The sequence below is a fragment of the Pan paniscus genome, chromosome 10, assembly GCF_029289425.2.
Source record: "Pan paniscus chromosome 10, NHGRI_mPanPan1-v2.0_pri, whole genome shotgun sequence".
Classification (NCBI taxonomy): domain Eukaryota; kingdom Metazoa; phylum Chordata; class Mammalia; order Primates; family Hominidae; genus Pan; species Pan paniscus.
This window is the reverse complement of record NC_073259.2, coordinates 65617943-65633521: the sequence shown is the minus strand read 5'-3', so window position 1 is coordinate 65633521 and position 15579 is coordinate 65617943. Positions and strand designations below refer to the sequence as shown.

At 37.9% G+C, this 15579-nt stretch overlaps 1 protein-coding gene across 1 annotated transcript in view; it reads right to left on the bottom strand.

Moving 5' to 3' along the window:
* The window catches only part of LOC117975311 (ovostatin homolog 2-like), a 110086-nt gene that overhangs the window by 34569 nt on the left and 59938 nt on the right, over positions 1 to 15579 (bottom strand). Inside the window, 3 exon segments of the mRNA XM_055096493.1 lie at positions 1414 to 1531; positions 5085 to 5169; positions 5985 to 6153. Coding sequence (XP_054952468.1) covers positions 1414 to 1531; positions 5085 to 5169; positions 5985 to 6153 — 372 coding nt within the window.

Here is a 15579-nt window from a genome sequence, read left to right as displayed (position 1 = left end):
TAGAAATTAGATAGCATAAGTTAAAACAAGCTAAATTTGTGTCTATCAAAATGACAAAAACTTTTAAAACTTCTAAATATATTGCTGAAAGTAATTTGGAAAATATAGTATTCTCATGTACTTCTGACAGGAATTTGAATGCCTAAAAACTTTTAGGAGAGCAATATGCTAATATTTATTAAAATTAAAATTATCTGTCTATGAACATTATCTATGTTTCCTTTGACTCAGGAAACTCACTCTAAGAAATTTATTTCAAGTAAATAAAACCTCTCATATGTAAAGATAGTTCCACCAGACAGATTTTTTTTTTTTCTTTTTCTGAGGCAGGTCTTGCTCTGTTGCCCAGGCTTGAGTACAGTGGTGCGAACACACTTCACTGCAGCCTTGACCTCCTTGGCTCCAGTGATTCTCTTGCCTCAGCCTCCCTGTAGCTGGGACCACAGATGTGCACCACTGTGCCTGGCTAATTTTTGTAGAGAAGGGGCTCACTATGTTGCCCAGGCTGGTTTCGATCTCCTGGAGTCAAATGATCCTCCCGCCTCGGCCTTCCAACATCCTCAGATTAGAGGTGTGAGCCACTGCTCCTAGCCTCTACCAGATTGTTTATTGGTATTTTTTTCACATGGGGGAAAAAAATAAACCATTTGCTGAGGGAACACCCATCATTGTGTAAAACGCTTGACTGAACTCTATCAGAATGTACTGCTGACATGGAAAAATTCCACCCTAGTTTTCTTTGCCTGCATTTCCTATGTAAAGGTAGGATTCTGCTTGTCTTTGTCATTATTGATATTTACCTAGAGGATGTTCACTAAATTTGATGAGTAACTTTAGGACAATTGGACTTAAAATATGAACTATGTGGCGTACACAAGCTTCACTTTGGGGAGTCAAAAGACAATTTCAAAGAGATAGGAAGAGTTGTTCACTTAAGGTTAGGATGCTGCAGATAGAGCAAATGATGACTTCACATACGAACTGCAAGTCTAAAGTAATATAGTGGGGGTACTCTGAATTGCAGTTGATTGCAAGTAAGCTGTTTCCACTAAAAAAAAATCCAGGTGGCATGGAGAGTAATATCGCAGACTCATTTAAAGGATGATTAACGATTCTCCAAAGAAAAATCAGGAAGGCTACCTAGGCAATATATAAAACAACAAAGCCCACGATACCTTTCATATTCTAAAAATCCCATGAATCTATAGGTGGAGAACAATTTACATGGTCTATGGAATAAAAAACTGCTTTAAGCACTGTATTTTCTTCTCTTCACTTTATTTAGCTGCAAACTCCATTATCAATAAAATGAAAATAGTATTGTTAAGCTCCCCTTATAAATGAAATCAAAGAAAGAATAAGAATAAAAAATGAGTGAGAACTTTTTTTTGGAGTAAAGATCATGGTCTGTACCTGTGCAATAAATTGCTCACATATTTCATTGTCATTTTTCTCACAATTGCTTGAAGAAAAATACTCTCTGCACACCCGGATTTGGGTTTTCCCTTGCACAGGTTGGCCAAAGGTGTACCTAATGGGGGAAGGTGTAGTTATGATTACAGATAAGCAATATCATAGCAATATTTTATGACCTTCTTCAGAAATTATATAGGAAGTCTCTAAACTGTGAGTAACCCAGTCTAACCAAATTGAATTAGGAATTCTCCCTATTGGTGAGGGTTTAGGTTCCCCACAGAATTCAGGTTAAACTGGGCATTTGATCTCAGGAGGATTTGGCTGCCTTTAAAAAATCGAATTCAGGGTAAGGCAGAATCTAAAATAATCTAAAATCTCATTAAATATGATTTAATGCTTAAATTGAGTTTTTTAAAAATATATTTTAATCTGATAGAAACATCATAACATTGCAGCACTTTCCCTTTTATCAGAAAAATATATATGTATATAAAACTTGGATGATTCAGGATCTTGAAACATTTCCAGATCAACATTTTAAACACGAATTTTTATTTACCACTCAATAAATATAAAGGCTATGGGGCTGGCATGAACTGGTTATGCTTTGACCAAAAATATAATACCTTACAGGGTGGGTTTGAGTATCTCATTTTCTCCTAAAACACAAAACTACAACACAAGATTTGTAAAGGTTCAACCAAAAGCAAATCCAGTCAATTGGAGTTTTCTGTTTTGTTAATAGACAACAAATGTAAAACTAGCATATAATAAAAGTGAATATTATTTTCACAGATTATAATACTTTTTTCTAATTGTTGGACACTGATATATATCATTTATTTTTCCCAGTGACCCTGATTTGTAAAATGAGGTCAAGTAACTTCTCCACATTGTAACTGATGAAACTAAAATTTGAACTCAGATCTGCCTCACTCCATAGCCTGTGCCCTTTTCTTTCCACTCACCTTTTTCTCTTTCTATTTAAAAATTCCTAACACTTTTGAGATTCTGAGTCAATTCATACCAATAAAATCATGTGTCAGGTTTCATGATTATATAAAGGCCAGACTTAGATCTGGCCACACATATTATACCTGAACATTTCTTCTTATTTCTACTTAATGTCTTTTATTTATAAAATAAAAGTCTTATTGTAGTATTATCTGTAAGCTAACATATGCCTATAAGACATGTAGCTTAAATTTTAAAAACAGGACAGAATAATCCCTTTGTGATTTGAAAAGCTTTCAGTGAATGCTAATGCAGTGTATTAAAATCTCTTTGTCTGTAGGTAAATTTTCTTCCCTCTTAAAAGCCTAAGTCATCTCTGACTTTGTTTGCTAAAATAATCCAATTTTTTTCTTGTTTTCTCTAGTCATTCCAAGCTAAATCCCAGAAAAGACTAAAGAAACACAGACACAGTATCATACAATTTGAGACACAGTATACAACTGACGTGAACCTTCTAGAAACAGTGCTCTCACAATCTGCCCAGAAACAACTTTGTAGCAAGCACAGCTCCAGTCTAGCTGCCTGGTCTCCTGGCAGGATATTATTATTGCTGATACTGATTTACTCCTTAATGTAACTCTATCCAGAATACAATATCAAAGAAATTTCAAGAAATCAGGATCATGGATTGTAACCTGACATACTGCTAAGGAACTACCAGTTCCATGTTAGCATGTGGTTTGCAAGTATTTTCCAAAGGCCATGCTTGAGAAACATTTTTGCTCTTCCAATGTGTTGTGGGTTTTTTTTTTTAGCATACTATTGTGCAGATAAATAAATGAGATGTTAATGCCACTGAAAGCTCTGGCTTTGCGTTTGGCTTTTCTAGTGAAACCTGTTTAGGATTCTGGATTTCTTCCAGCTTGAATTTATCACCTCATCATTTTTAACATCAGTGATCTACACAGTCTCTCATCTATTACGTATATTAAATTCTGGTATTTTCAACTACTCTTCATTAAAACTTAGAAAAAAATTTATAATCATTTCCTAAAGTCAAAAGAAGATTTGAAATGCTACTGAAAAAAAAAAAAGAAGGCTGAAAACTGGTTTGCAAGATTCTCTGGGGCATCAAAGGCATCTTAAGAACCACGCTTGCACGTTCATTAGACAGCCCTCTAATCAATGTATCTTTAATAGACGGCTGGAAATACTCAAAGGCAAGTAATTTTCATGTCATAAATTAAACAAAGTGCTTAACAAATATGGCAAATATTAATATTGTTAACTGTTTTTATAAAGTATATGACAGTTATTGATTAGGAGAGTAGCTTTGAAGCTGAAAAACCTAGGTCTAAATCCTAGTTCTGCCATCAACAAGCTCCATTACTGTTGATAAGTTATTTTAATTCTCTGTGTCTTATTATCTTTCTTTATAAAATAGAGATGACAATAGCTCCTATCTCATAGCACTGTGGTAATGATATATGCAGAGCTTAACAAACTAGTTGACATTCAAAAAACATTTATTTTATTTTTTATTTTATTTTATTTTTTTCTGAGACAGAGTTTCACTCAGTCGCCCAGGCTGCAGTGAGGTGGCATGATCTCGGCTCACTGCAACCTCCGCTTCCTGGGTGCAAGCAATTCTCCTGCCTCAGCCTCCCGAGTAGCTGAGATTACAGGTGCCTGCCACCCTGCCCGTCTAATTTTTTGTATTTTTAGTAGAGACGGGGTTTCGCTACGTTAGCCAGGCTGGTCTCGATCTCCTGACCTCGGATGATCCCCCCCCACCTTGGCCTCCCAAAATGCTGGCATTACTGGTGTGAGCCACCGTGCCTGGCCAATTGTTTATAAATTATTATTAGAAATTTGAGAAAAGGCACTAAAAAAGAAAATAAAAATAAAAATAATTTTCCAAAAACAAAATACAAATTTCTGAAATCGTGTAGTTTTTTTTACATTAAGAGAATTCAAATAATTCAGATTAACTTGATAAGATGCTTTATCTTCACTTTGCCATTTCAATAGCTCATATTCTAATTTTAATGAAAATATGCCATGATAGTAAAGATTCAATGAGAATTTCACACCAGCTGCTAGAATCCTACACTGGCACAACATGTTTAGTGAGGAGTATGGCAATCAGAAGACTAAAAGAATGTTACATATTTTGTCTTGGTAATTCCTTTTCTGGAAATCTTTCTTAAGTAAACAATTTTTCATTCAAAAGCTACCTATTATATGTTATACACAAAGACATATACTGCAAAATTATTAATTACCAGGAAAACAAAATGAAACAGCTGACATATTATATAATAAAATAATTAAATTGGGTATAGTCACATAAAAATATGTGCAGCAGAAAATTGGAATTCATGAAAAGATTGGCATAATATGTAGGCATGTTTTCTTAATTATTATAAATAGAAAAGTATGATTGCAGTCATGGAAAATATTCATTAAAATTAGAGGAAACTTACAATGTTAGTGACATTACAATGTTAATGGCAGTTGGTCAAATTAATAATAGGTAATGTCTTGTGTTTTTCTCTATATTTTTCAAATTTTCTACAGTGAGGATTCATTGCTTCTCTAATAACATTAATGTAAGCATATAAATAATTAAAGTTTCATGGTTAATCTCACTTCTCATTCTCTCTGAGCTTTGTGTTTTCTTGTGAAGGTAAATCTCCTGAAGAAATACTCACTTAGCACATACATCCACTTGGAATTCATCATCTGAAATAGTTACTGTTTGTGGTGCATTGACCGTAACTTCAAACTTGGGCAGCACTGGAAACGAAGAGAAATATACGTTAGCTTGCACAATCACAGGCAAGCAAACCTTATTGCAGTCGTATAGCTTACTATGATTCCTTGTACCCTCCATCTGTATGAGCTATGTATCATTTGCCCCAAATTGTGTGGCACCATTCTACATGGTGGTGTCTCACTAATGATTAATTCCTCCTCTTTCTTTTCTTTTCCCTATCCTCAGAATTTCACATTTTGTTTCTTTTTGTTTGTTTGTTTGAGACGGAGTTTCACTCTGTTGCCCAGGCTGGAGTGCAGTGGTGCAATCTTGGCTCACTGCAACCTCTGCCTACAGGGTTCAAACCATTCTCCTGCCTCAGCCTCCTGAGTAGCTGGGATTACAGGCATGCACGACCACGCTGGGCTAATTTTTGTATTTTTAGTAGAGACTGGGTTTCACCATGTTGGTGAGGCTGGTCTCCAACTCCTGACCTCATGATCCACTCACCTCAGTCTCTCAAAGTGCTGGGATTACAGGCGTGAGCCACCACACCCGGCCTCACATTTTCTTTCTATTGCAATCTCTTAGATCTCTCCTAGAAGACTGTGGGGATTCTAGAAAAAATCTATATTTTCTAGGGGGAAAAAGAAGGCAGGAATCAGAATAAGGATACTGGGGAAGGAGTGAGGAGCAGCAAAGTGCTGATGACAAAGCCAACCAGGTCAAGGAAGGGAGACAAAGAAAACCAGTTCTAGCTTCACCTACTCCTGCCTAAGTCTAACATAAATGTTGTGTTGGTCCATCCTTTAAACTCTTCATCTACATAGGACAGCTACAAATAGCAACTGGTTACCATATCTTTTAACAGCAAATTGGTGTGTCACTGTCTTCCTTGAGTTTCTTTTCACAACAATCCAGTAATCTCCAAACATTGGTTCTGAAATCAGTTGGAACGAGAGTTGGGTAATATTTCGGAAAGAAGTCACATTTTGCCATTGAAAAATCCGATTGTTTTGAGGATCCTAGAAAATAATGAAAAAAATATAAACAATCAGAATTTGTATGAGAGTATTACCCTTTGCTGCCATATTTCGGATAGTTTCGGATACTTTCACAAGGGTTATTTTAGGCCAATATTTTCTCTTATGAAACAAACAAGTAGCTTTTGGTAGAGCCTGTGAGGGCTTAAGAACCCTAATGTCTATAAATCTTAGAGGATTATACACTATGCTTTGGTCATACAAACTTGTACTGCCTTTATTCTTTTTTCTTTTTTTAAAGTATTGTAATTGTACATACTTAAAGGATACAATTGGCGGGGCACAGTGGCTCACACCTGTAATCCTAGCACTTTGGGATGCCAAGGTGGGCAGATCACTAGAGCCAAGGAGTTCAAGACCAGCTTGGGTAATATTGTGAAACCCCATCTCTACTAAAAATACAAAAATTAGTTGGGTATGGTGGCGTGTGCCTCTGTAATCCCAGCTACTTGGGAGGCTGAGGCAGGAGAATCGCTTCAACGTGGGAGGTGAAGGTTGCAGTGAACCGAGATCATACCACTGCACTCCAGCCTGGGTGACAGAGTGAGACTTTGTCTCAAAAATAAAAAAAAAAAGTGGGGGGGTACAATTTGATGTTTCAATACACACACACACACACACACACATATCTATATATTTAGTATAATGATCATATTGGGGCAGTGTTACCAGTACTTCATTCATTTATCTTTTTTTTTTATGGTGAAGACATTCAAAAACCTCTCATCTAGCTATTTTGTAATTTGCTAAATCTTACTGTAAACTATTGTCATCCTACTGTGCAATAGAACACCAGAACTCATTCCTTCTTCATTCTTTTCAGATTAAATAAAATTTTAAAACACTCGTAGAGTGTCAGATGTGTTCCAAGGACTGATCCAAGTGCTCAAGGCACAAAAATGTATATGACATGTTCACAGCCCATATTAGCTTAAAATTTTAAGCCATTGTGCTCCTTGTTATTATAGTCATATAATTTTCTTGCATTATGGCTGCAATTCACATTCTGTAATCAGGGTATAGATGTCTAAGTAAAGTGTTGGCTTAATAATTGTTGTTCTAATCAAATTGAATTACACATTAACAAAACTTACTTAAATTTTCCTTGTATATTTAATTCTATCTCTTCCCAGGCCAAGTCAAAAAAAATATGAACCCTTGGAAGAATTACATCTAGAAGTGACCAGTCCTAGTCTAAACATTTAAATACATAACATGAGGAATTCAGGCCAAAAGTTTATTCTGATAGGTCTATTTTTTGATGTACTAATAAAACTGGCCATCTCTGCTATAGTTTTGCTAACTTGTTGCAGAAGTAATCTCAAGAAGAAAATAGCCCTATTAGATTATGTTTAGGATGGATAGTTCAATATATATTTTGCCAAAATGTTATATTGAATTTACACAAATAAACACACACAAGCTGTCATAATAAGTTCATTTAGCAACTGTTTTAGGATAGATTTTTATTCTGGAAGATCCATAATGAATTATATTTTATATGAAGACAGGGCTACCTTTCGCGTCAATATTTTGATAGTGAAGAGTGCTGGTACATCAACAAAGAACTTGTATAGTAAACAAATTAAAGATGTTTTGTGAACTAGCTAGGCCTTGAAGACTCACAGGGTTTGGTGTGTAATACTGTCATTCTTAGAGATAATTAGCTCCAGGTTGTTCTTTCTGCTGGAATTGTGAATTGCAAATCCATTCTTATCAGAGTGAAATCAGAACTTCAACCCTAATCAAAATTGATTGGATGAATTATTGGGTGTTACAAAAGTAATGCAATGAAGGGCCCTCATATTTTTGACATTCATTTTTATTAGATCCTTCTTATCTGGAGATTAGGTATGTGAGAAGCTCGGAGAAATAATCTTAGAAGAGCCAAGCAGAATTTCTATATCTAAATCCATGTTACTTACATAGAATATATTGTTCTTTAAATATAAAAATCTATAGATCTGTACAAGACCAATCGATACAAGTAAAAAAAAAATGTCTGATCCTGCTTGAAGTAAATTATCTCTACGTTGAGAGATGAAATGTATTAGGTCTCTCCTGCTAACTTGAGGAGTAAAGGAATTTATTAAAAAGTTACTAGGATCTTTTTATTCCTTTTTTTTTTTTTTTTTTTTGCTTGCAGTGAAGCCCGTAGATCCTTAAGATTCTTTACCAGTTGTGTGGTCTTAATTTCACAAATTGAGGAATCTGATCCATAGATGGTTCCACTTGAACGGGGTGGGAGGGTAACATTCTCCTTCCATGAAATGTGAAGACTGCATTGTGGGACATGGAGGGGCTCCATGAGATCCATTTAGTTGCATTCATCCTCCTGTCCCCAAAGTATATCAGTAAATGTATTGTTTCTTGACAGTTTGGGTGCTATCCCAGCCTCCCAAGTAGCTGGATATGGGAATCTCCAAATGGCTAGATAATAGTCTCAGCTTCCAATTCAGTGAAACTATTCTTAAGCATGTTAATGAAAATATACTTCTTTCCTGGATCCTAAAAGGTCTAAATGAAAAAAACTCCTATTCCTAAGGATGGAAAACAAGTATTTAGCAAAAGCCACTACCAATCCGTACCTTGGTTCCCAGACATATCTCTAGAAGAGACAGAAACAAGCCCTTTAATATAATTTCATTGTCAACTTCCTTGGAATTAGTCCCTTAATATGTCTTGTTCTAAATCCCTGATCATCTTGCCACACATTTGTTAAGGCTTATAAAAGAGTGTACATCTTTACCTCAGGCCATTTGTAGACTTGTCACATACTTTGGTAATTTCCCAACATATGTGTTTCACTTCCAGTAAAGAAGTTAGAAGACTCCATTCCCAGATTACCTTGAATCCAGGGGGCAGGTAAATGACAGGCTCGACCAATGAGATGCTCTGTTCTGAGACTGGGGATCAGAAGGGAGTGAAATGGGGAGGCCATGGAAGAGTTTATTTTCAGGGAACTGTGAGTATAATGGCAACTTCTAGTTCATTGAGGATAAGATAGGCAGAACCTTTTCACATCCACTCCAATGTGTTTATTCCACACACGAGGAGCCACAGTGGGAATTCTGATCGTTGCTAGACTTGTCAATTATACCTACACATTTGGAAAATGAATAAATAACCAGAAGATGGATCCGGTCTCTGTTAGACCTACAATGAAGACAATTTGGCCCCAAATTCTGGTTATTCCTGATAGTCATAATCTTTGCCTCTCATCTCAGATGTTATTAGTGAGGTGATATTCAGTATTTTATAGAATATTTAGATATTTATCTTTCCAGGAACTCATGTGCTTTGGTAATGAGGCAGAATATCTTTGAGAAAGATAGGAGTGAGACCTTAGGGATGGGTGTCTGCCTAACTGAAGTGGACTCCAATGAAAATTATATAAATATCAAGGCATGAAAATTCAGCACTCACTCTCACGCACTGGTGAAAAAGATAATCAAATAATCTCCTGTTCGCCATTGACAAAGTGCCTATTGACAGCAAGCATTTGGGGACCACAAATTTCCACTGCTACAGAACGATACCAGGCTGATCACTTCTAAGAGTTCTGAGAAAATTAAAGAAAAGAAAAACAAGCTAGGAACTTTAAATTAGCCCTTATCGTCCGGAGTTCTGTAACACAATTATCTCTAAGTCTCCAATACAGCTACTGAATGTAATGAATTAACATTACATTTATTGATGCATAAATAGTACCATTCTCTCCTATGTATCCTGAATGGTACTATTTATGCATCAAATGGTCTCTCGAAACATTCTCTGTGGAGTTAAACAATTAAGCAATTTTCTTATATAACAGTTGAGAAAGGTTGCTCTAAATTTTTGGTTGAAGATATACATTGAAAAGTGAGTACTTTCAATTTTTATGTTAAAACTCTCATTTATTGCAGAGCAGTTCTGTAATCAAAATGCCTCATTATTGTATGTGCTTAGATAGAGGCTGATAATTTACCTGTGAGGGATTTTTTTAAAAATTACTGACTGTGGAGGGGAGGAGCCAAGATGGCTGAATAGGAAAAGCTCCGGTCTACAGCTCCCAGCGTGAGCGACGCAGAAGATGGGTGATTTCTGCATTTCCATCTGAGGTACCGGGTTCATCTCACTAGGGAGTGCCAGACAGTGGGCGCAGGTCAGTGGGCGCACGCACCATGCGCGAGCCGAAGCAGGGCGAGGCATTGCCTCACTTGGGAAGCGCAAGGGGTCAGGGAGTTCCCTTTCCGAGTCAAAGAAAGGGGTGACGGATGGCACCTGGAAAATCGGGTCACTCCCACCCGAATACTGCACTTTTCCGACGGGCTTAAAAAACGGCGCACCACGAGATTATATCCCGCACCTGGCTTGGAGGGTCCTACCCCACGGAGTCTCGCTGGTTGCTAGCACAGCAGTCTGAGATCAAACTGCAAGGCGGCAGCGAGGCTGGGGGAGGGGCGCCCGCCATTGCCCAGGCTTGATTAGGTAAACAAAGCAGCTGGGAAGCTGAACTGGGTGGAGTCCACCACAGCTCAAGGAGGCCTGCCTGCCTCTGTAGGCTCCACCTCTGGGGGCAGGGCACAGACAAACAAAAAGACAGCAGTAACCTCTGCAGACTTAAATGTCCCTGTCTGACAGCTTTGAAGAGAGCCGTGGTTCTCCCAGCATGCAGCTGGAGATCTGAGAAGGGGCAGACTGCCTCCTCAAGTGGGTCCCTGACCCCTGACCCTTGAGCAGCCTAACTGGGAGGCACCCCCCAGCAGGGGCACACTGACACCTCACACGGCAGGGTATTCCAACAGACCTGCAGCTGAGGGTCCTGTCTGTTAGAAGGAAAACTAACAAACAGAAAGGACATCCACACCAAAAACCCATCTGTACATCACCATCATCAAAGACCAAAAGTAGATAAAACCACAAAGATGGGGAAAAAACAGAGCAGAAAAACTGGAAACTCTAAAAAGCAGAGCGCCTCTCCTCCTCCAAAGGAACGCAGTTCCTCACCAGCAACGGAACAAAGCTGGATGGAGAATGACTTTGACGAGCTGAGAGAAGGCGGCTTCAGACGATCAAATTACTCTGAGCTACAGGAGGACATTCAAACCAAAGGCAAAGAAGTTGAAAACTTTGAAAAAAATTTAGAAGAATGCATAACTAGAATAACCAATACAGAGAAGTGCTTAAAGGAGCTGATGGAGCTGAAAACCAAGGCTCGAGATCTACGTGAAGAATGCAGAAGCCTCAGGAGCCGATGCAATCAACTGGAAGAAAGGGTATCAGCGATGGAAGATGAAATGAATGAAATGAAGCGAGAAGGGAAGTTTAGAGAAAAAAGAATAAAAAGAAATGAGCAAAGCCTCCAAGAAATATGGGACTATGTGAAAAGACCAAATCTACGTCTGATTGGTGTACCTGAAAGTGATGGGGAGAATGGAACCAAGTTGGAAAACACTCTGCAGGATATTATCCAGGAGAACTTCCCCAATCTAGTAAGGCAGGCCAATGTTCAGATTCAGGAAATACAGAGAACGCCACAAAGGTACTCCTCGAGAAGAGCAACTCCAAGACACATAATTGTCAGATTCACCAAAGTTGAAATGAAGGAAAAAATGTTAAGGGCAGCCAGAGAGAAAGGTCGGGTTACCCTCAAAGGGAAGCCCATCAGACTAACAGCGGATCTCTCGGCAGAAACCCTACAAGCCAGAAGAGAGTGGGGGCCAATATTCAACATTCTTAAAGACAAGAATTTTCAACCCAGAGTTTCATATCCAGCCAAACTAAGCTTCATAAGTGAAGGAGAAAGAAAATACTTTACAGACAAGCAAATGCTGAGAGATTTTGTCACCACCAGGCCTGCCCTAAAAGAGCTCCTGAAGGAAGCGCTAAACATGGAAAGGAACAAACGGTACCAGCCGCTGCAAAATCATGCCAAAATGTAAAGACCATCAAGACTAGGAAGAAACTGCATCAACTAACGAGCAAAATAACCAGCTAACATCATAATGACAGGATCAAATTCACACATAACAATATTAACTTTAAATGTAAATGGACTAAATGCTCCAATTAAAAGACACAGACTGGCAAATTGGATAGAGAGTCAAGACCCATCAGTGTGCTGTATTCAGGAAACCCATCTCACGGGCAGAGACACACATAGGCTCAAAATAAAAGGATGGAGGAAGATCTACTAAGCAAATGGAAAACAAAAAAAGGCAGGGGTTGCAATACTAGTCTCTGATAAAACAGACTTTAAACCAACAAAGATCAAAAGAGACAAAGAAGGCCATTACATAATGGTAAAGGGATCAATTCAACATGAAGAGCTAACTATCCTAAATATATATGCACCCAATACAGGAGCACCAAGATTCATAAAGCAAGTCCTGAGTGACCTACAAAGAGACTTAGACTCCCACACATTAATAATGGGAGACTTTAACACCCCACTGTCAACATTAGACAGATCAATGAGACAGAAAGTCAACAAGGATACCCAGGAATTGAACTCAGCTCTGCACGGACCTAATAGACATCTACAGAACTCTCCACCCCAAATCAACAGAATATACATTTTTTTCAGCACCACACCACACCTATTCCAAAATTGACCACATACTTAGAAGTAAAGCTCTCCTCAGCAAATGTAAAAGAATAGAAATTATAACAAACTATCTCTCAGACCACAGTGCAATCAAACTAGAACTCAGGATTAAGAATCTCACTCAAAACTGCTCAACTACATGGAAACTGAACAACCTGCTCCTGAATGACTACTGGGTACATAACAAAATGAAGGCAGAAATAAAGATGTTCTTTGAAACCAACGAGAACAAAGACACAACATACCAGAATCTCTGGGACACATTCAAAGCAGTGTGTAGAGGGAAATTTATAGCACTAAATGCCCACAAGAGAAAGCAGGAAAGATCCAAAATTGACACCCTAACATCACAATTAAAAGAACTAGAAAAGCAAGAGCAAACACATTCAAAAGCTAGCAGAAGGCAAGAAATAACTAAAATCAGAGCAGAACTGAAGGAAATAGAGACACAAAAAACCCTTCAAAAAATTAACGAATCCAGGAGCTGGTTTTTTGAAAGGATCAACAAAATTGATAGACCGCTAGCAAGACTAATAAAGAAAAAAAGAGAGAAGAATCAAATAGACGCAATAAAAAATGATAAAGGGGATATCACCACCGATCCCACAGAAATACAAACTACCATCAGAGAATACTACAAACACCTCTACGCAAATAAACTAGAAAATCTAGAAGAAATGGATAAATTCCTTGACATATACACTCTCCCAAGACTAAACCAGGAAGAAGTTGAATCTCTGAATAGACCAATAACAGGAGCTGAAATTGTGGCAATAATCAATAGGTTACCAACGAAAAAGAGTCCAGGACCAGATGGATTCACAGCTGAATTCTACCAGAGGTACAAGGAGGAACTGGTATCATTCTTTCTGAAACTATTCCAATCAATAGAAAAAGAGGGAATCCTCCCTAACTCATTTTATGAGGCCAGCATCATCCTGATACCAAAGCCTGGCAGAGACACAACCAAAAAAGAGAATTTTAGACCAACATCCTTGATGAACATTCATGCAAAAATCCTCAATAAAATACTGGCAAACTGAATCCAGCAGCACATCAAAAAGCTTATCCACCATGATCAAGTGGGCTTCATCCCTGGGATGCAAGGCTGGTTCAATATATGCAAATCAATAAATGTAATCCAGCATATAAACAGAACCAAAGACAAAAACCACATGATTATCTCAATAGATGCAGAAAAGGCCTTTGACAAAATTCAACAACCCTTCATGCTAAAAACTCTCAATAAATTAGGTATTGATGGGACGTATCTCAAAATCATAAGAGCTATCTATGACAAACCCACAGCCAATATCATACTGAATGGGCAAAAACTGGAAGCATTCCCTTTGAAAACTGGCACAAGACAGGGATGCCCTCTCTCACCACTCCTATTCAACATAGTGTTGGAAGTTCTGGCCAGGGCAATTAGGCAGGAGAAGGAAATAAAGGGTATTCAATTAGGAAAAGAGGAAGTCAAATTGTCCCTGTTTGCAGACGACATGATTTTATATCTAGAAAACCCCATTGTCTCAGCCCAAAATCTCCTGAAGCTGATAAGCAACTTCAGCAAAGTCTCAGGATACAAAATCAATGTACAAAAATCACAAGCATTCTTATACACCAACAACAGACAAACAGAGAGCCAAATCATGAGTGAACTCCCATTCACAATTGCTTCAAAGAGAATAAAATACCTAGGAATCCAACTTACAAGGGATGTGAAGGACCTCTTCAAGAAGAACTACAAACCACTGCTCAAGGAAATAAAAGAGGATACAAAGAAATGGAAGAACATTCCATGCTCATGGGTAGGAAGAATCAATATGAAAATGGCCATACTGCCCAAGGTAATTTACAGATTCAATGCCATCCCCATCAAGCTAAGAATGACTTTCTTCACAGAATTGGAAAAAACGACTTTAAAGTTCATATGGAACCAAAAAAGAGTCTGCATCGCCAAGTCAATCCTGAGCCAAAAGAACAAAGCTGGAGGCATCACACTACCTGACTTCAAACTATACTACAAGGCTACAGGAACCAAAACAGCATGGTACTGGTACCAAAACAGAGATATAGATCAATGGAACAGAACAGAGCCCTCAGAAATAACACCGCATATCTACAACTATCTGATCTTTGACAAACCTGAGAAAAACAAGCAATGGGGAAAGGATTCCCTATTTAATAAATGGTGCTGGGAAAACTGGCTAGCCATATGTAGAAAGCTGAAACTGGATCCCCTCCTTACACCTTATACAAAAATCAATTCAAGATGGATTAAAGACTTAAACGTTAGACCTAAAACCATAAAAACCCTAGGAGAAAACCTAGGCAATACCATTCAGGACATAGGCATGGGCAAGGACTTCATGTCTAAAACACCAAAAGCAATGGCAACAAAAGCCAAAATTGACAAATGGGACCTAATTAAACTAAAGAGCTTCTGCACAGCAAAAGAAACTACCATCAGAGTGAACAGGCAACCTACAAAATGGGAGAAAATTTTTGCAACCTACTCATCTGACAAAGGGCTAATATCCAGAATCTACAATGAACTCAAACAAATTTACAAGAAAAAAACAAACAACCCCATCAAAAAGTGCGCAAAGGACATGAACAGACACTTCTCAAAAGAAGACATTTATGCAGCCAAAAAACACATGAAAAAATGCTCACCATCACTGGCCATCACAGAAATGCAAATCAAAACCACAATGAGATACCGTCTCACACCAGTTAGAATGGCAATCATTAAAAAGTCAGGAAACAACAGGTGCTGGAGAGGATGTGGAGAAATAGGAACACTTTTACACTGC